The sequence below is a fragment of the Oryctolagus cuniculus genome, chromosome 2 (assembly GCF_964237555.1).
Source record: "Oryctolagus cuniculus chromosome 2, mOryCun1.1, whole genome shotgun sequence".
In the NCBI taxonomy this organism is placed as follows: domain Eukaryota; kingdom Metazoa; phylum Chordata; class Mammalia; order Lagomorpha; family Leporidae; genus Oryctolagus; species Oryctolagus cuniculus.
In genome coordinates, this window is record NC_091433.1 from 18,979,444 (window position 1) to 19,001,158 (window position 21,715).

A 21,715-nucleotide genomic window follows, 5' to 3' on the forward strand; every position below is an offset into this window, starting at 1 on the left:
TGGAGAATGTTTAGCATTATAGAGAGAAATCCCAATAAATACCTTTGAGAACTTTCAAGAAGGTCGGAAATCATGAACAGCTAATATGCAAGCCAGACTTGTGCCATAACAATGAATACAGCCACAGGAACAAGGAAGCATTTGGTTCAAAGGTGGCTTGTCAATTTGCCTATTACTGGTCACATCCAATCTTGAATCAGAAAATGTAAAAGTGCTTGAAAAACCATAAAGAGGGACTAACTATTGATGAATTTTGTTATTTAATTCCTCGGTGGTAAGGTCAATGCATTTGAATGTGGAGAAGAGTTCTACTGTTTTCCTCAAGACAGTTCTCAGTGCTTTTAGGTGGAATCACAGCACTGTGCCATTCCTGCTGATTCAAATGAGGCTCCTTGGCTTCCATCGTCGTAGACATTGGTTGCACATACAGCAATGTATTTTCCAGAGAATACCGTATGTAGATAGACAATGACAGATAGATAGATGATAAATAGAGAGATAGATGATAGAGAAATGATACACTCAGATTCCTGGCAAGAGCGTCCTAGTGCTATTATATAAAACACACATTTCAATTTACTCTCACTATATTGCCAGCTAGCTATGAAGTAGGTCCCAATAGCTATTGTCCCCTTCTGCTCCTACTTCCTAGTATGGCTTCCGGCACATTGGAGGAGTTCAATGAATGTAGAATGAATAATACTATACAAACCTAGAATGGCTTTACCCAGCAGGAAACAAAAAACTACCCAAACTTTTCAATAACAAATTACTTCCAAAAGAAAAAATATTCATCTTTCAAACACAAACATTTTTTCTTGGAACCTTATATACAGCAAAAGAGTTAAGAAAATAAGTTTTGAGATTATCTGGATTTTCCCAAATCTCTAAGCCTCCATTTTTCATCTTTAAAATGGGAAGAGCTGTATACCCACCTCATCCTTTGGTTGGAGAAATAATTAAGAAAATCCACATGAACAGCTAAGCAAATTGAGTAAGAGATAGTACATTCCCAGTAAACATTATCATTATAATTATCTACACCACTCTCATAACACACTGAATCTACTGGACTTCCAAGCAGAGGGCAGCTCTTCATATTCAATTCCTATTGTGACAGGAAGATTTATTTAACCTTGCAATGAGGATGTTAGAGGAAAAGGGTCAGATTAAGCCACACCAGTGCCAGAGGCTGAATTGCTAGAAAACAGGACAAGCAGGTGTGTCACTAGGCGCTGACCCTGCGAAAGGAGCTCTCGAAGTTGATCAGGTTTCCAAATGGAATTGATAAAGCTAAAATTTTTAAAGTGTGGGGGGGGGGACCTACAAATCATGTCTTTAAATCATTACAGCACAAAAAAGTTAAACAGCTCCTGGTATCCAACAGATATGACTTTCGAGGGGGTTCGAGTGTCATGTCCAAAATGCTGAAAGTCTAGGAAGTCTCCCTTTGTTGCAAATGGCAGCTTTGAGATAATAAAACCGAATCAATTAGAAAATAAAAGAAGCCTTCCATCAGTGCATCACTGGAATGGAAGAACCCTTTTTTATCATACGCGTATTTAGGGTCAGCTCTTTATCATTCAAAAATTAAGACTTAAAAGTTCTATCCAAAAACCTGGCTATGGAAATCCCTACTTACCTCCCAAGAATATATAGTGGCATGGCATTAAAGAGGATTTTAATGAACCCCTTTGAACAAAGGCCAGGCCATTAAAGACCATTACTGTCCAGCTGACACAGAACCACCCCCACACATGGCCCAAGCATTGTAAGGCTCATTCTCTTCTTCACAGCTCTACTACCCTCGCTGTACAATTGCTTCTTTTATTTATATAATCCCATGGAATGAGTCAGCATAAAAAGTAAATAAGCAACCATGGGAAATCTCTGCCTAAACCTTGCTTTGTACCTGAAGTTCAAATGTGTTTGGTTAACCTTCTATTTATTCCTTTCCTTTCTCTCAGGTGACCTTTCTGGTCTTAGTCCCTGCCCTGTGCCATGGCACACAGTGGCTCAATGAAACTCCGGCAACATGGGACAAAGAAACTCTTATGAGCTGTCTATGAATCATGGCATTCATCAGGTGCACGCTGGCACTCTCTTTGTATGCCATCACATCTGCCATTGGAAATGGAAAATCTCTTCCCACTCTCCAGATGCTGAAGCCAAACAATGGGTAGTGAACTCCACTTTTGCTCTCCTTCCAATTGTTTTGCTGTTGGATAGTCTGAACTGCAGTTCATAACATTGACCCTAAGGAAAGAAACTCACTGAATTGGTACCAGGATGCTTTACCCATATTTACAGATAAGTGGAGAATTAGGCCATGCGGTGCACTTCATCAATAAGTTACCTGACGTGAAAGTAACACAGCCACATTGTAACAAAGCCACATCACATGCTGTGTGACCAGTTTACTAACGTACTCTTCTCTAGGAGGCAAGTAATTAATCATTATTCTGTGATAGGGCGCACATATTCCTGCCAACAAACAGGGAAGCACTTACAGAGGGCAATGCCCGTGAGCGCTATGAAACACTACTTATACATTTGATTAAAAGGTACAGTGATCAAGCTGCAAAACCTGCTAAATAGTTAAACTTGGAATAAGCACCGCTCCATCCTCTTTTGAGAATTAAGTAAGTCTTTTAAGTGCATTGTGAAGCTATGGTAGGAATAAGCCAGAGACCTGCTTTGAAATGAAGTGAGAAAGCAATGATACGAATGAAGACAAGACTGGATTTTCAACAACACCGAAGTCGATCAAAGGAAAGTACCTGTAAATTTCTGTAAATGACTTGCTAGAGGGTAGTGTGTGATAACTATATTACTATAGCCACTTTTTTCATCAATTAGTATTGTTAAAGAGAAGCTTGAATACAGAGTTCCTAACTGCAGCAAAAATAAATTCCCTCCAATTAAGTAGTCTAATAAGCTATTTAGGATTTTACCACTTAACATTCTTTCCTTCCCATTTAATTTCGGCTTTCAGTTGGATGTCATCTTGTTGAAAATCCATCACAGAAAACTATGTGGGGAAAAAAAGATAATGTTGCTAAGTGCCCCTGATGTACAAAAATGAGTAGAAGCACAATATTTTTTTTCTAAATCACTCCAAGATTGTTCTGAATAATTCAGCTTTTTCCTCCTAGAAATTAATATACGAAAATATATGCAAATGGTCAATATGCAAATTCGAGGATCACACTAGCTAGTAGCCTTCAGTCAGGACTATAGGCATAAATTTGAAACAATACAATATTTTAAGGTTCTTGCCTTTGTGTGCAAATGTGCGTGTATAATAACCTCCATTTAATTTAATCATGGAAATATTCTAAGATCATTTGGTTTTCTCCTGTAAAAGTTCTCTCACTTTTTTCAATTAATTAATTCCACTTCACCCCTTGTATAAGTGAGCTGATGGCAACCAATGGGTTTTGTGCTAAAAGGAAGTATGGTCACACTCCTACGAGACGGTGGGCAGAAAGGTGGCACATGGGAAGGCAGTGGCCTCGTGCCCTTCACAGGCATTCTGGACAGGGAATGAGCTTTCCAGTGCAGGCTGCTCCTTGAAATACTTGCATTTTATGTTCATTTCTTCCTGGACATTTCGAGTGTCCCTGAATGTAGAGAATTTGCCCCAGGGCAGTCACCTGATTACAACAGAGGAGGCCTGGAGACCAGCCCATGTGACCCACACATTCCACATGCTTGACTGGAGTGGAGCCTCTGAGGACTCTGCACACTCGCTGGCATCACGTGGGCGTGCAAGGAGGGGAGCAAGGGGGAGGAGGACGTTTAAATTAACTATGCACTGGGAAGAACAGACAACACCATAGTACACAGAATAAAATCAGCCGAGGAAGAGACGAAACATGACACAAAGGTTACTGCATGTTATCTGTTCCCCAAGGAAATCTTATTTTTCTTTTCACCAAAAAATTCTTTTCCCACAACATGTTAACAGAGACCAGTGAAAAGAAATAGGTTGCTTTGTCCCCATCAATAGAATCTATATAGCATCTTTTCCCCCAGGGATTAATTCAGCTTTTGATTAAATCTTCCTGAGATTTAAATCATGATGTTACAAACCTCTAAGGAACTCCTCTATGAATTGTGACCTTCTTTATTACTCTCTGCTGTTTGATAAAGTACAAAGATTGATTTATAATAGTAGTTTAATGTGTTTGGAAACTAGGAAGAGCAAGGAGGATCAGAAATATAAGACTAATACAAAGTAAACAGTGTAAAAACTATGCTTTAGTTAAGATATTCTACAATTAATACTGCATTACAATGGTGTAGCTGGGAATAGTAGTGTCAAGTCAGTATAATGATGTTATTAGGGCTGTAAATTATATCCAGTGATTAGCTAAATAACCCCCCAAAAGTAGAGGAAAATATACAATGATGAAAGAGAATTTCAACTCAATATCTCATTGTATATATTTTAGACAGATTTAGTTTGCAGGACTTTTGAATTGAGACAAGCTCCTTTGAAATAAACTGCTCATTTCACTGTTCATTGATTTTTGTTGGTCTAATTTTGATTTCAAATATGACTTTTTTTTGGCCATTAGTATCATCAAGAAGGGAAGTGAATTAATGCTTTCAGGACAATATGGAATGAAACCTTTATTTCTTAACCAGGTTTTCCCAGCCCAAAGCTGGGAATGTTTCTTAAAATCTCTGATTTTCTCTCTACCCACAAACACTACATTAGAGTAAAAAGTTAACCCGTGACTTGCATTATTCTAATATCTGTGCCAGTTCCAGCCAGCAAGATTAAAATTGTCCCACACAATTTACGCATCAGTAGAAGATAAGTTGAAAACAGATTTACCTACTGAACCTCAGGACTGCTCAGTATCCACAGTTGTAGATGAAGACAATATTTGGGTGAGATAATAGTAAGTTTTTACAGTGTATGTTCATAAAATAATTCACAAAATTTGCACTGGTATAAAGTACAACTAGGACCATGCGGAGTGTTTCTTGTGTTACTTAGCAGGCTGTAATGATTTATTGATAGGTCTATCACCTTTCCAACATTTACAAATATTATTTTCTCTAGAGGAGACATGGGGGAGAGGGCTGAGATATGTTTGGGAACCTTTCCACAATGCTATGCTAATGTTGGGTCTTGCGATTCAAGTGGTTGGGCATAGGAACAGCCGTCTGAAATTAGGAGAGGGAAGAGTGTGGATAAGGCATTGTCTGTCATTAGGAACACCATGAGCAGCCTGACAGTAAAACTCACCAGTGGCTGAGTTCATCCCATATTTAACCTGATGACTTGCATATCATGGGGGTCTGCATCTTGTTGCAAGGCCTAGAAAAATATCCAGTTCATCTACAGTAGAATAGTTTCCTACACCAAACATGTTTTTGGGTTTATCCCTAGAGACAACAGCTGGTACTTAAAATATACACTTTCCAGGGTTAAGTACAGAAATAGAGCTAATCCGTTTGATAAAGGCCCTTGTCACTTTTCATCTCTGGATGTTCATTATAGAAATCACCACCTCTGCCTTTGCCATTTGCAAGGAGACAGGGTAAAATACAGAAGGTGCACATTACCTGAGAGTTGAAATGCATCCATGAATATGGAAAAGCCGTGCAAAAGGAAGAGCAAGCCGGAGAGGAAATAGAATAATAACAAGTGAGTAATGTGTACTGATCTGAGAAACATACCAGCAGTTGGGTTACGATAAATAAGAAAAGCAGAAGTAGATTTGAAACATTCGTTTCCCTTTATTAGCTCAGTGAGGCTGATGTGTACTGCACATTTAAAAAAAAATCACAGGAATTTTCATACAATGAATAAAACCACAACAATACATGTAGAATTGGCAGGTGGAAATAAAAGCCCAGTAAGGGCTCAACTAATCGCTCCCTTTCCCTCTTCAGCATAGTTCAACCAACAGTATTACACTTTCACCTACAATCTTAAAGTAGCTCCATCAAGTCAGCAGTTCACATTATTGAAAATGTCTGTCACATAGGTACAAATTTAGAATCATCACATTATATTACATGGCTATTCTAGGTCATCTATAGATCAGGTCTTAGACTACAGTGATTGAAGTTCTCGTTACAGCCATCGAAAAAGGACACATAATCATTACCTACAGTAAGCTCAACATCTACAGGCATGGAAAGCTTTCTTTTTTTTTGTCAACTGACCCAAACATCATACCCCGACAAGGAGACGTTCCCTCTCTGCTACACTGAATGTTGACAGCCCTACCGTCGTTCACGGCATTGTTTAGCCAAAATAGATCTTGTTGCACTGGAAGAATTATTCTGCTACATCTCTTTAAACAAACCAACAAATTAAAAAAAAAAAAAAAACAACCCACATTTCTAAAGCACCAGTTCAGTTACCAAAATTGTAGATGTGGTACTTACCACAGCATGAAGGCAACGGCCCACGGTCATCTAGAAACCTTACAGATCTATGCTGAAATTTGCCTCTAGCGATGATGGGGTACACATGTTCATTTGAAATATTCTCTCCCAAAGATTTAAAAGTAAAAGGAACACAGCTTATATTTTCATGGGCTACCCACAGTGTCTGCACAAGATACAAAAGCTCCACTAATTTTAGATGCAATTCGAAGTCCATGGAGGAAAACTGTCTTCATAGGAACAACATTTGTGAGGCCAGAGGGGGGAGATAAATGAATTCTCCAGGTGGAATCTGTAGTGTCTTTTTTTTTTTTTTGGATAAGTAAGAAAAGAAACCAAGTATTTCACTCATGTCAACAATCCAGGGCAAAAGGAGAATGTATTTAAAATTGGATCACAAAAATTTAAAGGCAAAATAGAGAACACAGCTGGTCCTTGAACACATAATAGGATTTACTAAATATTGATTTCTTAAAAATAATTTATTGCTCTTAATAGTCTTTATTATTATTCTACAACAGAAGATACTCAAAATTCAGAAAGAAAGACTGTAAACTTTAGTTTGGCGTTCACACAGAGTTAAAATACCTGCATTTAACCTACAGAACAACAAGAATTAGGCGGATTAAGGATGTGTTACTGTTGTAACGCAGAACCTTTGAACAAGTTCTTGTATTTCATAGTATTTTTATTGCTTTCTATCTACTTAGAAATAAGAAGCCAAAAAATCAAGCAAGCATCCGACAGGACAGACAGTGGATTCACTCAGAACACAATATGCTGGTGATAAATGATGCAGCTGTCAAAATTAGCCGCACTGGCCTGGGGGTGGAAACCCATTTTATAAGATCGTGTTGGGTGAGAGAGAGGAAAAGAACGGTTAAGTAGTAGGTATATCGTGTCTTCCAGAAAAGTCATGTCAGCCAAACAGTAATCGAATCTCAACTCAGAAACTTGAAATACACACTCCAAACGTTAGAGAATTCCATTCCAGGGACTCCACACTCAGACGACATCCTGATGCTCAGAATGGAGTTTTTTCTGAAGTTTTTATTGAATTTAGCAGAAGCAAGGTCATCAAGAACAACATCATGGTCACGTCAGAGGCCATGCTAGTGCAAGTAGAAACAATGCTTCTGCAAAAGCTGAATTCCCCAAATGAAGCACTTACACTCCAACCTGACAATTGCCATGCATCCTAGGTAGAAAATTTCCACTGGCTTTATTATTTTCATCATCTCATAATTTATAATAAATAGGCTATCTGCAACTGATAAATATGTCTCTTTAGTAAACAAAGGAATGAGATATCAGTATTTATACAGGATGCATAACTGTAAAAAATACAGATAAATACCATCATCATACTCTGCCAAGGGAAAAGAGTTACTGGCTTCAAAGATAGTCTTCAGACACACATTAATTATTGTAAAAATCATACTGTAATTATTACCTCAGCATTTTGTATCAAATTAAAATCACAAAAATTAAAACAAAACAGCATTTTAAAAAGATTTTGACCTCTAGTTTCAAAACTACTGTTGATAGAGAAAATAAAAACATTTCTTAATGGTTACCCATTGAGAGACTTTACATAAAATCATGATATTGTCTAGAAAAATTTTAGATGAGAAAATTTCATTCCCCTAACAAATCCAGTGTATAAAACTTCAAAGAAAAACAAGCAACAAGAAAATGTGGAAAAACATTGCAGAAGTGGTTACACCTGTAGGGGACGAGGCTGTTGCTGGACAAGATGCTGAGATGGAAGCTCACCTAAGGAGGGGTGGATGTGCGTGGAGCATTGTTTTGTGGTTGCACTCAACGGACACACACTCTGTCTTTGTTTTTTACAATCAAATATATATAAGCAGTAAGTTCAGCTTCTAAATATGTTAGTGTACAATAATTGTTTCACCTCATAATTACATTTGAATATTCTCGATTAAGAAAAATTTAGCAGTTTTGAAAAGAAGGCTGCATTTACAGTGCATAGCTGTAACAAAAAAGAACATCGTTGTATAGTATGTACATAAAATAAAAATACTCCATTTAACATCTGTAAATACTTAACTACATCAGAGAATGTAGCAATTACACTATCTGAACACATCTCAGAGAGTTCTACCCAACTCTCATTAGTACTGTAACACCGTGTCCACTCCTCAGAGAGAACCACTGAACAAGCGACACGCTTGACCGTTAACAAGGCTGCTAAAATTTGTAGTGGAAGGTCAACATTTTGGACATTTACATGGGTGTCAGGACAAAGGACGAACTACAGAAACTTCAAAATGTTAGGAAAGTATAGCATTCTGGTGCCCGCAGTATCCTCTCCCACCAGATTCCATGGCAAAAGGAAAAAGAAAAAAGAAGAGAGAGAGAGAGAAAGAGAGAGAGAGAGAGAAAGACAGGATATTAGTTCTAGGAACCTGTGGTTTCTTCGGGATTGTCATATAATCATTACGTTGCAAGAGGAAGCTTGCTTCAAGTTGATTTTGCACTTTCTTAAAAAATAGAGTACGGAGGCCGATGTTCAGACACCAGCAACTGTCATTTTAGGGTGGTTTGAGGTTGGTTGATTGGTTGGTTGGTTGATTAGTTTTCTTTCCTTTTTAACTGACATTTTTTTTTTCCTTTTGAATAGAATACGAACATTTTGAAGTTCTAGGTTTTAGGTGTGTCTTCATGGAACTGCTGCCATTTGAAGTGGTTTGCCCTTGCACACTCTGGTCAGGTGCCCTCAGTCCCCACAGGCACGCACACATACTTCCCCCAAACCAGGCAAGCACACATGCATACACACACACACACACACACACACACACACACCATCACCGAGAGACTCCAGGGAAAGCAAATCTGACACCCATGAATAAACATGTGCTTACTGGATAGCATTCTGTCTCTTGCCTCTTCAGCAGCTGTGTTCATGTAAACCATTGTTGTTGTTGTTGTTGTTGTATTGTTGCTGTTGTTGTTTGTTTTTGTACAGAGAGTGTAAAGGAGGAGAAATTCCTAAGTATGACTTTCAGTTGTCTGTTAGGGAAGGGCGCACTGTCCCGTGAGGTATTCACCAGCCCTCTGTCATCCTCCGCCAGGGAACATGTTACCTGCGCAAGCTTCTTTGAGCTTCTTTCAGTAAACTATCAAAATCCAGAGAGTCGTACTTGCTCTTGGTGGAAGCAGGGTCAAAGTCATCTGAGTTTGAATCTGAAAGAAACCCAAGCCAGGTTAGATGCAGGTTGAGGCACTACCTCAACCATTCCAATTCAGTAGCACCAGCCTCATTCAATAGCAACATCACATACACATATATATGGGCAGGCAGTGGGCTCCATTGTTAAAAATGCCCCTTGGGATACCCACAATTCACACAGGAGTATCTGGGTTTGAGTCCCACCTCCAATTCCCAGTTCAAGTGTATTGCTAATGCATACCATGGTAGGCATCAGGTGATGGTCCAAGTAATTGGATCTCTACAACTCACGTGAGAGACCTGGACTGAATTCCTGACTCCTTACAGTTTGGCACAGCCCTGGTTTTTGCTGGCGTTTTGAATGAAACAGCAGATTGGAGCTCTCTCTCACACACACACATTCTTTGTCTCTCAAAATTAGTTATTTTTAATAAAAAAAGAATGAATATAAATACCTCTCTTCAGAAGGAATTTTGAAAATATTTTAAATTTCCTAACTGGATTATTCTAAGGGAAATTCAGAATTTCAGTGTCTCAATTTCCATGAGCAAATATTATTTTTAAAAAAATAGTTCTCAAGAGATTTTTTTTTTTCCCTGTCAAATTTGGTGTTCATATACATTTCCACTTACAGGCAAACCATGTCACATAGTAAGCAACTGGAAACTTTCTAGTCCCATGAGAAAGAATTTAGCTACAAGCTTTGTCTGAGGCAGTAACATCCACACTACCGCTTTCTCTACCCCTAACAGAAAAGCATTAGAACACTATCTAATGCAATAGAAATTTTATACAAATAATCCAGTAGCCATTCTAATTCGTTTTCAAAAGAAAGTGCTACACATAGTGATCCTACATTAACAAAAACAAATCGCGACACATTAGCATTCCTAACACCTGGAAAGCTACGTGCATGTTATGTATTCAAATTAATATTTGTTGAATGAGTATGTTAATATCAGATACCAACATATTATTATTTTTTTTTTTTGACCGGCAGAGTGGACAGTGAGAGAGAGAGAGAGACACAGAGAAAGGTCTTCCTTTTTGCCGTTGGTTCACCCTCCAATGGCCGCTGCGGCTGGCGCACCGCGCTGATCCGAAGGCAGGAAGCCAGGTGCTTCTCCTGGTCTCCCATGAGGTGCAGGGCCCAAGCACTTGGGCCATCCTCCACTGCACTCCTGGGCCATAACAGAGAGTTGGCCTGGAAGAGGGGCAACTGGGACAGAATCCGGCATCCCAACTGGGACTAGAACCCGGTGTGCCCGCGCCGCAGGCGGAGGATTAGCCTATTGAGCTGCAGCGCTGGCCAACACCAACATATTATTAAAAACATGGTTGAAAATATTTGAGTTGGGATCTGGGAACGCTTTACCAGTGATTGCAAACAGAGATGTGAAGCTCTATGTGTATATTCAAGGTACTGACAATGTAAGACCTTTCTTTGAGTTAATAAAGAATTTGCGATGAATGTGTAATTTATTTCATTTTTCTTAGATATTTATATACATGTTTGCTTCATAACTAATTCATGATCAAAATTATTATATTCATAACACTGACTGGCCTGTTCTGATGCTATAGTTCCAATGTCTATGTCTTTATCTTTAATATTTTATAGAGGCTTTTTAGAGCCATTTGCTTAAAAGACAGTAAATAGAAAGACACACATGGAGATTCACACAAGTCAGAACTTAAGTCCTTGTTTCATCACAATAACTTCCATCAAGACTCTTCTATTTCACAGTCTCATTTATAAAACTGGCTCATAAATAGTAGCTGGAATCATTATGCCTCATTATAATAATATTGTAGTAAGCATTAAACTAGTTTAAATAGTAGAGAAATAGTATGTGTGAGCTAATTTAATTTGCGGGGAGCAAATAAAATAAGAAAAACAGTTGTTTGCATTCATCCAACATGTTGTGTCATTTGACTGTCTAGGTAAAATGAATCTTTATCACATCATCTTCACTTTCCTCTTGCATACACGTAAGCGCCAAATCCCTCCACACATCCAGGATATTCTTATGCTCACCATATTCAGTGCCCGTGCATTTCCTGAAGCATTTAACTTGAACACACCAGGGAACAAAGACAAGACACATGAGAATTTTGAGTTCCAAAGCTGGCCTCTGGTGTTTACTTGTACAGTTCAAAATAACTTTCAGTTTCTACCTTCTCATTGCCACCATATTAAATTGTAAACATCTACCCTTTCCTGAACTCCTAAGATACGCCAAATTCTATGCTAACAACTTCACAAACATTTATTAGATCTTCACAATGACCATTATAATGTAGCTTACAAGTGAAAACCAAGGCCGGTGCCACGGCTCACTTGGCTATTCCTCGGCTAATCCCAGTTGGGGCGCCGGATTCTGTCCCAGTTGCTCCTCTTCCAGTCCAGCTCTCTGCTGTAGCCTGGGAAGGCAGTGGAGGATAGCGCAGGTCCCTGGGCCCTGCACCCGCATGGGACACCAGGAGGAAGCACCTGGCTCCTGGCTTTGGATAGGCGCAGCGCGCCAGCTGCCGCACACCGGCCATAGCACGCTGGCTGTAGTGGCCATTTGGGGGGTGAACCAACGGAAAGGAAGACCTTTCTCTCTGTTTCTCTCTCTCTCACTGTCTAACTCTGCCTGTCAAAAAATATAAAAACAACAACAACAAAAACAAATGCTAGAAGAATTAAATTGTTTGGCCAAGGTCAGAGGTAACCAAGTTTCAAATTCAGAGCTATAGGACTGCAAAGTCAGGGCTCTTGACTACACCAAGTCTATATAAGGAAAAACTACTTTTCATGCTAATGTAGAGCTTGAGGGAACTGGCAAAACCTATGCTACTACAATGCACATAAAACATACTTTTTAGAGAATACTGAGTGAGCTTAGAAACAATGAGGCTGCTTTTGCTGCTGGCCAGGCAGGGAGATGACGAGAGGGGAAGCATCCTTCTCAGAAATATTCCGGGGAGGCTCCATGCAATTTGGAAACACCATCCAGTCTTCCCTCTACCAGTGATGAATCGAAATCTAAAGGCCCCTCTAGGTAGCTTCTTTTAAACACTAGATGTTTTGAGAGACTAGAAACACCCTGGCCTTCATCACAGAAGAAAATAAGTCAAATCAACTCAAGACTTCAATCTGTCTTGACTGTTTTTATCAGCCTACATTTGAACAAATGACTTGCCACATTTTATATTTTCATCCTTAGGCCTCTATCTCCCTAAGAGTCAGCTGCCGCTCCCCTCCTTCACACTATCTGTTTAGCTTGTGAAGTGAATTATAGCATATTCCCTCTGAACAATGCACGCCACCTATATCAATTACTCCAGGAAGACATCAGTTCGTTGGAGGGGAGAAAAGAAATCCCTGTGTTTGGTAACCATTTCTTTCTTTACACAAAGCCAGAGCAAGTATAAATAGATGTCTAATAATGCTGAGGAACATTTACATGATAATTTAAATTCATTTTAAATTAATTGAAAATCATCAGATCATATGCACAAGACATTTGTTACTCTCCTTCATTCTTTCTTCAAAGAATTTAAAGACTTACAATGCACACATTAGATTGGGAAGCACAAAGGAGCAAAATCCAAATTGGAAAAAAAATTAAGATGTCCATTGCTGCATTATTTATAATAACAAAAAATTGAAAATGGAATCATTCTTTAGCCATAAAAGAACAATTAATTATAATGGTCCCATTTGTCAAAAATATTATGCAATCATTAAAATAGGTTGATGCATTATTTTCCCCTAGTTTTGCATATGTATGTCTTTGAGCAAGAGAGAGACAGAGTGAGACAGACAGCGCTGCATTGCTGGGTTACTCTCCAAAGACCCATTTAACACTTGTGGCTGACCAGAAATGAAGCTGGAAGGTAAGGACTCAACTCAGGTCCTCGGCGCCCAACTACTGGGGCTGCCACCCGCTGCCTTCCAGTGTGTGGTTGCACATTACTAAGAAACTGAAATTGGGAGCAAAGCTGGGACTTGAATCTGCTGTGGGAGGTGGCATCCCAACCACCATCTTAACTATCCAACAAAATGGCCAACGATGATAAAGTATCTCTAATCCTGTTGGTCTCAGCGGGAAATGAAGATTTACACACACACACACACACACACACACACAAGGTACTTTAAAAAGCTCAGGAAAAATGGAATTAAAAAGTGAGTTCATCTTGGTGCAAAATATTTTGAAATCCAGACATGGTTTTATTATAACATGAACCTTTTGAAGACAGTGTGTGTGTGTGTGTGTGTGTGTGTGTCTGTCCTCATCCATAAGAAACTAGACATTGTGAGGCAGACACCTTGAAGACAATTCACTTGACTGGTAATAACTGATAGGCTGATGGGTGATTTTTACTTATCTTTCTAATAGCTTTTTATCTTTTTCAAATTTTACTCCTTAAATCTACATGACTTCCACAACAAAGAAAAGCAAATATTTGTGTATGCATTATTTTCCTATCTGTAAAATGGGAGTGTGATTGGATCCACCTCCAGGACAGTTCTGTAATTTCATGAGAAAAGCCTTACAAGATCCTGGGGTGGGGCCTACATGGACGCACTTAACACCTAACAGGGTTTTCTTTCTTCTTTTGTTTTAAAGAAAGGGAGTAGGACGTGAATCAGTATTTGAACTTTTATTTTCTCCTCCCAAGTTGTGTTCCACAGGGAATGACAGCCTTCCTAAGAGTTTGTGAAATAATAAGGAGAAAAAACCAGGACGTTTACATATTTTGTTCCATAATACAATGATAGTGATGCTAGGGTTTGTACAAAAGAATCCGGGGTAGGCACAGAAATCAAAATCAGATTACAACACACGCAAAACATAAACACATGTAAACATATACAATATATCAACACACACACTTCCAAACAAAATACCACACACACACACACACACACACACACTCACTCATGGTATAGAATTTTAGCAGCTGGGCAGACATAACAAAGAATTTACTTCTGCCCCTTATTGCCAAATCCTAAGTCCTCTGCTTCTGAGACAGTCATGTTCACTTTATTTTTAAAATTTGTATTCAAATATTCCTTCTAGTAAAATAAAGTGATGGTCCCATCTACAGGGCCCACGAGTTATGTTTGCTCTCATTTTGGGCTCTGCTATGGATTCCTCATTCCACATACAATAAAATCCATACCTAGGTCTGCATAGTTAGACTTGAAAAATTGCTTGCGTCCACAAAAGTACAGCTCGAAGTCTGTTTCGTTCGACCTGCGCAAAGTATATCCATTTTCAAGAGCAGCAAAAGCATCACAGGTGTATCGGTAGGTAATGAAACCATAGCTGTCTCTGCAAGGGACAAAGCGGAGAAGTTCATAGCTGGTTAAGAGGCATTAGCATTTGGGACTGTAACCCCTTCTACATGGGAAGACTTTGCCCGTGCTAATGTCTGAGCCACTGCATCCATTTATCAATGTGATTGTCCTGTCAAGCAGCTAAATACTTATTTCTGGGACAGGAAATCTCAAGTAGAAAGATTAATAAATAGGGATGAAAGAAAATAAATAAGGTTCTGAACTCAACATGTCACCTGTCAAAGCACTTACACTGGCAACTCCCATCCCAGTAATCTTATGGCCATAATTTTTTACATACGTCAGCTTCTAAACAAGAAATAATCTTGAAGATTCTCACCCATCATCCCGCAGATTTACTGTGCACTCCTCAATTTCACCAAAAACTTCAAAACGGTCCCTCAGTTCTGTCCGTGTTGTGTCAGGTCTGATTTTACCCACATAAATCACGCGGCGCTCTTCCTATGGGGGGAAGTAAGGAAAGATTTAGCTCATCCGGGAGACAGGAAAGCAGCTGACTCTCTAGAACCACTAACAGATGTACAGACATGCAGAGCAAGAACTCAGAGGCATGCCAATTGGACAAAACACAGAAAGGCCTGGAACCAAGTTCCACTTCCCATTTCTTTCCTATCAAGCTCTTTGCCCTCACATGAATCCTTCTCTGTGCCCCTTCTTCTCCTCATGTTTCCTACCCATTTCTGATGCTCCCTCATGTCAACTTCGATGGGTCAGAAAAGAAACTAGTACAAAGTGGCCTTTTTTTCACCGAATAGCCAAAAAATACCTAACACTTGTGATCCGATTTCTTAATCTTCAAAATTGGTACAAAACTGACCTATTCTCCAAAACTACTGGATACCTCATTAACTTAGGATTCTCATAATGAGATATGCAAATTTTGACATCCACAAGAGAGAAGTTCTCAAACTCTAGCATAAATAAAAATGACTTGGGGTCCTCGTTAATCACCTAAATTATTACGGCTTATATCATCTGAGCTAAAACCGTTTGAGAAGGTAAGATTCAATAATCTTCATTTTTATCCAGCATACTCTAGTCGTTTTGATGCAAGTGGTGTAAAGACAATAATTTGAGAAATACAGACTTAAAATGTAGGCCATTTTAAGCCTTGGGCCTCTGAAGAATAAGTGCTAAATAAAAGAGGCTATAAATTTCACTTTGCCAATAAATCTGGTCTTCTTTTAAGAATAGACTAGAGAGGTGTGGCCTAATTCTCACAAATGGAGTCAATATCATCATAATCTGAAGTCATCAACAATCTATAACCTGTCAAATGTAGCAAGACTATTTCATATTCTGAGGATGAATTCCTTTTTAAAAAAACAGTGTTGCATTTTTTTTAACTTTTATTTAATGAATATAAATTTCCAAAACGGCTTATGGATTACAATGGCTTCCCCCCCATAACATCTCTCCCACCCGCATCCTCCCCTTTCCCACGCCCTCTCCCCTTCCATTCACATGAGGATTCATTTTCGATTCTCTTTATATACAGAAGATCAGTTTAGCTACATTAAGTAAAGATTTCAACAGTTAGCTCCCACACAAACATAAAGTGAAAAATAATAGATGATTTTTTAAATGATGATGAAATCAGATCAGACCTATTGTCATGTTTAATCCCAGCGAGAGTCAAGTTGGGAATTAATAATTTCTTCTTCTTCTTCTTTTTTTTTTTTTACAGAAGATCAGTTTAGTATACATTAAGTAAAGATTTCAACAGTTTGCACCCCCATAGAAACACAAAGCGAAATATACTGTTTGAGTACTCATTATAGCATTAAGTCTCAATGTACAGCACATTAAGGACAGAGATCCTACATGAGGAGTAAGTGCACAGTGACTCCTGTTGTTGACTTTACAAATTGACACTCCTGTCTATGGCATCAGTAATCTCCCTATGCACCAGTCATGAGTTTCCAAGGCTATGGAAGCCTTTTGAGTTCACCGACTCTTATCTTGTTTAGACAAGGTCATATTCAAAGTGGAGGTTCTCTCCTCCCTTCAGAGAAAGGTACCTCCTTCTTTGAAGACCTGTTCTTTCCACTGGGATCTCACTCACAGAGATCTTTCATTTAGGTTTGTTTTTTTTTGTTTGTTTGTTTTTTTTTTTTGTTTTTTTTTTTTGTTTTTTTTTTTTTTTTTGGCCAGAGTGTCTTGGATTTCCATGCCTGAAATACTCTCATGGGCTTTTCAGCCAGATCGGAATGCCTTTAGGGCTGATTCTGAGGCCAGAGTGCTGTTTAGGACATCCGCCATTCTATGAGTCTGCTGAGTATCTCGCTTCCCATGTTGGATCACTCTCCCCTTTATTTATTCTATCAGTTAGTATTAGCAGGTACTAGACTTGTTTATGTGCTCCCTTTGACTCTTAGTCCTTTCATTATGATCAATATGATCAATATGATCAATACTTGTTTATGTGCTCCCTTTGACTCTTAGTCCTTTCATTATGATCAATATGATATAGCTAAGACCTGGAACCAACCTAAATGCCCATCAACGGTAGACTGGATAAAGAAATTATGGGATATGTACTCTTTAGAATACTATACCGCAGTAAGAAACAACGAAATCCAGTCATTTGCAACAAAATGGAGGAATCTGGAACACATCATGCTGAGTGAAATAAGCCAGTCCCAAAGGGACAAATACCATATGTTCTCCCTGATCGGTGACAACTGACTGAACACCAAAAAGGAAACCTGTTGAAGTGAAATGGACACTATGGGAAACGGTGACTTGATCAGCATAGCCCTGACTGTTAACGAACAACTTAATACATTATCCCTCTTAGTAGTTTTTTTGTCTGTTCTACTTAATATGACTGGTTTAATTCTGTAATTAATACACAGTTATTCTTAAGGGTTGAAATTTAACTGAAATGTGATCCCTGTTAAACATAAAAGTAGGAATAAGAGAGGGAAGAGATGTACAATTTGGGACATGCTCAAGCTGACTTGCCCCAAATGGTAGAGTTAGAAACATACCAGGGGTCTCCAATTTAATCCCATCAAGGTGGCATGTACCAATGCCATCTCAACAGTGTTGCATTTTTAATGTAAGAAGGACTCCTACACCTGTTGTTCTAAAAAGACAAGGCCAAAATAATGACACTTCTCAAATCTGAGAAAATGTTTTAGAAGAACATTAAAAAGTTAATATAAAGAATGTGCTTACCAACACAGGAATGAAATAATCTTAAGGTTTCAGAGATTTGTTAGATTGAAGCAAAGACTTGGAAATACCAGTGTTAAGTATGCTACAAATACTTAGTACTGGTCTGTACTAAAGTACAGATATAACTTGCTCATGAGTTTTCTCTATACTGAGAGACCTCCAGTCTCAGATGGTATAAAATTATTTGTTCTTGGGACAAAAAGATGCCTTGTGTTACTGATTGAATATATTTTCTTTCCATAAGCACAGTATCTAACCATGAATCTGGCAAAGAGTAGAGCATCAAGAGGTACTTGTGAAACACATCTGAACAATGAACAGATTCTATCTTTCTAGACAGTGTGATCACCTGTATCCAGCCTTCTTTTCCCATATGCAATGCTTGCATCTCCATTTTCACCAGAAATGCATGTGTCTCTGAGCTTCAAACTCAAATAACCAACTATTGCCTTGACATCTCAGGCTGGCTGTCCTATCAGCATCTCAGGCTAGACTATCCCTACTCAAACCTCTTCTGCTTCACCCTTCCCCTAGCTGGTCCTTTTACAGTGCTCTTGTACAAACAAGGAGAACACCATCGAATCAAGTTATTCACGACAAAAAGCTGAGTGTCATCCAGAGCTCCTCCTGCATGCTTCCCTCCACTTACGCAACTGCACATTAAATCGTGCTGCAGTTCATCTCTTAAATACCGTCTAGTCTTTCTACTTTATTGCATCGCTCCTAACCTGCTAGCTTCTATTTCTGAACTAATACAACAGCCTATTACCTCGGATCTCTGTGTTCAGATTTACTTTCCTCCAGTCTGTTCTTTTACCGCCATCAGAACAGTCTTCACTAAAGAAAGAGGAATCCGATCATGCCGATCACCATGTAAAACATTTCAATGGATTCTCTTAACTCCCAGCAAAAGATCTATGTCATTAAATAGGTCCACAAGGCCTTGCATAGTCGAGACATTTCTTCATCATGGGCTTTATTTTTCATCCCATTCATTACTGGACTCTGTTTTCCAGCTACAATGAGTTTCTATTATTCCTTGCTATATACTATGTTCCTTTCTTCCCAAGATCTTTGACCAATCTGTTCCTTTGCCACCAGGAATATCCTTCCCTCACTGTCCCTGTCATGCTCCGTCACATACACTCACTGTCTAGAACTACATTAAACTCAATAATCAGTTCTTACCTTGAGACTTGAGATAAGCTCAGACTTTCCATTAGTGCCTCTTATAGAAAACAATTTCACCTCTGAAGTTCTAGTCTCAATTGTAATTAAATAATAGTTTATTAATTGTTCCATGTCTGACTCCCTACTACAATGAAAGTTTTATGAAAGTAGAGATCATACTCTTTCCAGACACTACTGTATTTTATTTATTTTTTAATTATTTATTTATAGAAAAGGCAGGGAGAGAGAGGGGTAGAGAGAGATATTAAGATTAGAGAGAGAGAGAGAGAGAGAGAGAGAAAGAAAGGAAATCTCACACCTACTGTTCACTCCTCAAATGCCCACAATAGCCAGAGTTGGCTAGGCTAAGCTAAAGCCTGGAGCAGGAAACTCAATCCAGGTATACCACATGGGTGGCAGAGAACAAGTACCTGAGACATTACCCACTGCCTCCCAGGGTGCACATTAGCATAAAGCTGATGTTGGGAGCAGAACAAGGACTCAAACACATCTAACATGAGATGTGGCCATCCCAAGTTGTGTCTTAGCTGCTATGCCAAATGCCTACCACCACTACTTTAACTGAAGCATAAGAGAACCACAGTGAAATTTTTTGTAAAATCACTCAGTAAGTCATTTTTACCCTTACTCTGTATCCTTTATTATACCAAAGATGCCTGAGTATACACCTTACTGAAACTCTCCAACAAAGAATGAAAGTTGGTTTTGATGCTTTATCATACAAACACCTTGCCCCAGTAGCCCAGTGGAGTAAATTCTCAATGGTTTCTTATCATGCTTTGTTTTTAACAGATTTAAGTGTTAAAAATATAGGGTAGCAGTGAACTCAGGGGGCTTCCATAGCCATGGCAGCTCATGACAAGAGCCTAGGGTGATTACTGAGGCCATAAACAAGAGTGTCAATCTGTTAAGTCAACAACAGGAGTCACTGTGCACTTACTCCTCATGTAGGATCTTTGTCCTTAGTGTGCTGTACATTGAGATTTAATGCTATAACTAGTACTCAAACAGTAGTTTTCACTTTATGTTTCTGTGTGGGAGCAAACTGTTGAAATCTTTACTTAATGCATGCTAAACTGATCTTCTGTATATAAAGAGAAACGAGAATGAATCCCCATGTGAATGGAAGGGGAGAGGGAGTGGGAAAGGAGAGGGTTGCGGGTGGGAGGGACGTTATGGGGGGGGAAGCCATTGTAATCCATAAGCTGTACTTTGGAAATTTATATTCATTAAATAAAAGTTTAAAAAAAATATATAGGGTAGCTATATATTTGCAAGGTTTTCATTCATAATCAGAGGTGGGAACTCCATGGAAACAGCTGGCAAAAGACAATAGCTATTGAGGTTGAGTAAGTGACCAGATGAAAGCCAGCTATGGAACAGGCTGCCTCATTCCCTTCCATGTAGATTGTATATCTCAGTTGAAGGCTGTAATTGTGTTGATCCAGAGCCTCCAGCCCATTGTGGCAGTCAGTAAATGGAAATGGACCCTGAGGCTCCCTGGGACAGTGCTGCACACTTCAGCAAGGGAGTCACAGCACCACATTCCATTCTATTTACGAAGCCAGCTTTAGCCAAACAGCCAAATGTGATGGGACTGTTATCTAAACTTTAACTTCCTGGCGCCTGCTTGCATGGGTGTTACAGATTTCTTTTTTAATGAGCCTTTTAGGAAAGTTACTACTATAGAGTGGGAAAGGAAAGGGAAATGCAGAAGAGAGAGAAAGAAATTGAGCCATCACAAAGAAATTGCTCAACTACCATTATGGGAATACACACAGCCTATGTATTCAAGAAATCTGAAGTTAAAGCTAAAATCCACCATATGTACACCCATATGCAGACATATTGGGACAGTTTCTGAATTGCAGCTTTATACAAAGTTGTATGCAGCAATAACCCCACAAAAAGATAAGCCAGAGGACCTCTTAGAATGGATACTGATATGTTGTTCAGTAAAAGAAAATACAACCTAGATGGAAGAAGCAGAGAATCAGAGGGCTGTTCTACAACTACTTAACTTACATTTTTGTTTATCAGCTGTTTTTATGAGACATGGGAATAAGACCATGCCTTTGTGCCTCACAAAGATCACAGACTTGAATATATTTTGAAATCCTCATTTGAAAAAATCATCGAAGTGCTTGGTTTTCCTAATGCTCAAAATAAAAATAAAAGGCATTCAAAGGTCTAGAAAGCAAAGACAAAAATCTTTCCAAGATTGGCCAAAATTCTAGCAAAGACCTGATTCTTTGTAACACGCTGCAGTTGTATTAGACAGATGAATAGATTTCATATCTTTAAAAAACCTTAACATTTGCAGCCAATTTTTCCAGACATTAATTTCTAAACAGGGGATGAAAGGAAAAGAA

At 38.8% G+C, this 21,715-nt stretch overlaps 1 protein-coding gene across 10 annotated transcripts in view; it reads right to left on the minus strand.

Moving 5' to 3' along the window:
* Positions 1 to 5,733: 5,733 nt before the first annotated feature.
* Positions 5,734 to 21,715, minus strand: part of PPARGC1A (PPARG coactivator 1 alpha) — a 705,391-nt gene continuing 689,409 nt past the window's right edge. For all 10 annotated transcript variants that reach the window (XM_051842182.2, XM_070069599.1, XM_070069598.1 and 7 more), the window contains 3 exons: positions 15,289 to 15,410; positions 14,792 to 14,943; positions 5,734 to 9,627 (listed from right to left, as the gene is read on the minus strand). In XM_051842182.2, the coding sequence (XP_051698142.1) occupies positions 9,524 to 9,627; positions 14,792 to 14,943; positions 15,289 to 15,410 (378 nt within the window). In that variant the 3' untranslated portion in view covers positions 5,734 to 9,523. The remainder of the gene's footprint in view (positions 9,628 to 14,791; positions 14,944 to 15,288; positions 15,411 to 21,715) is intronic.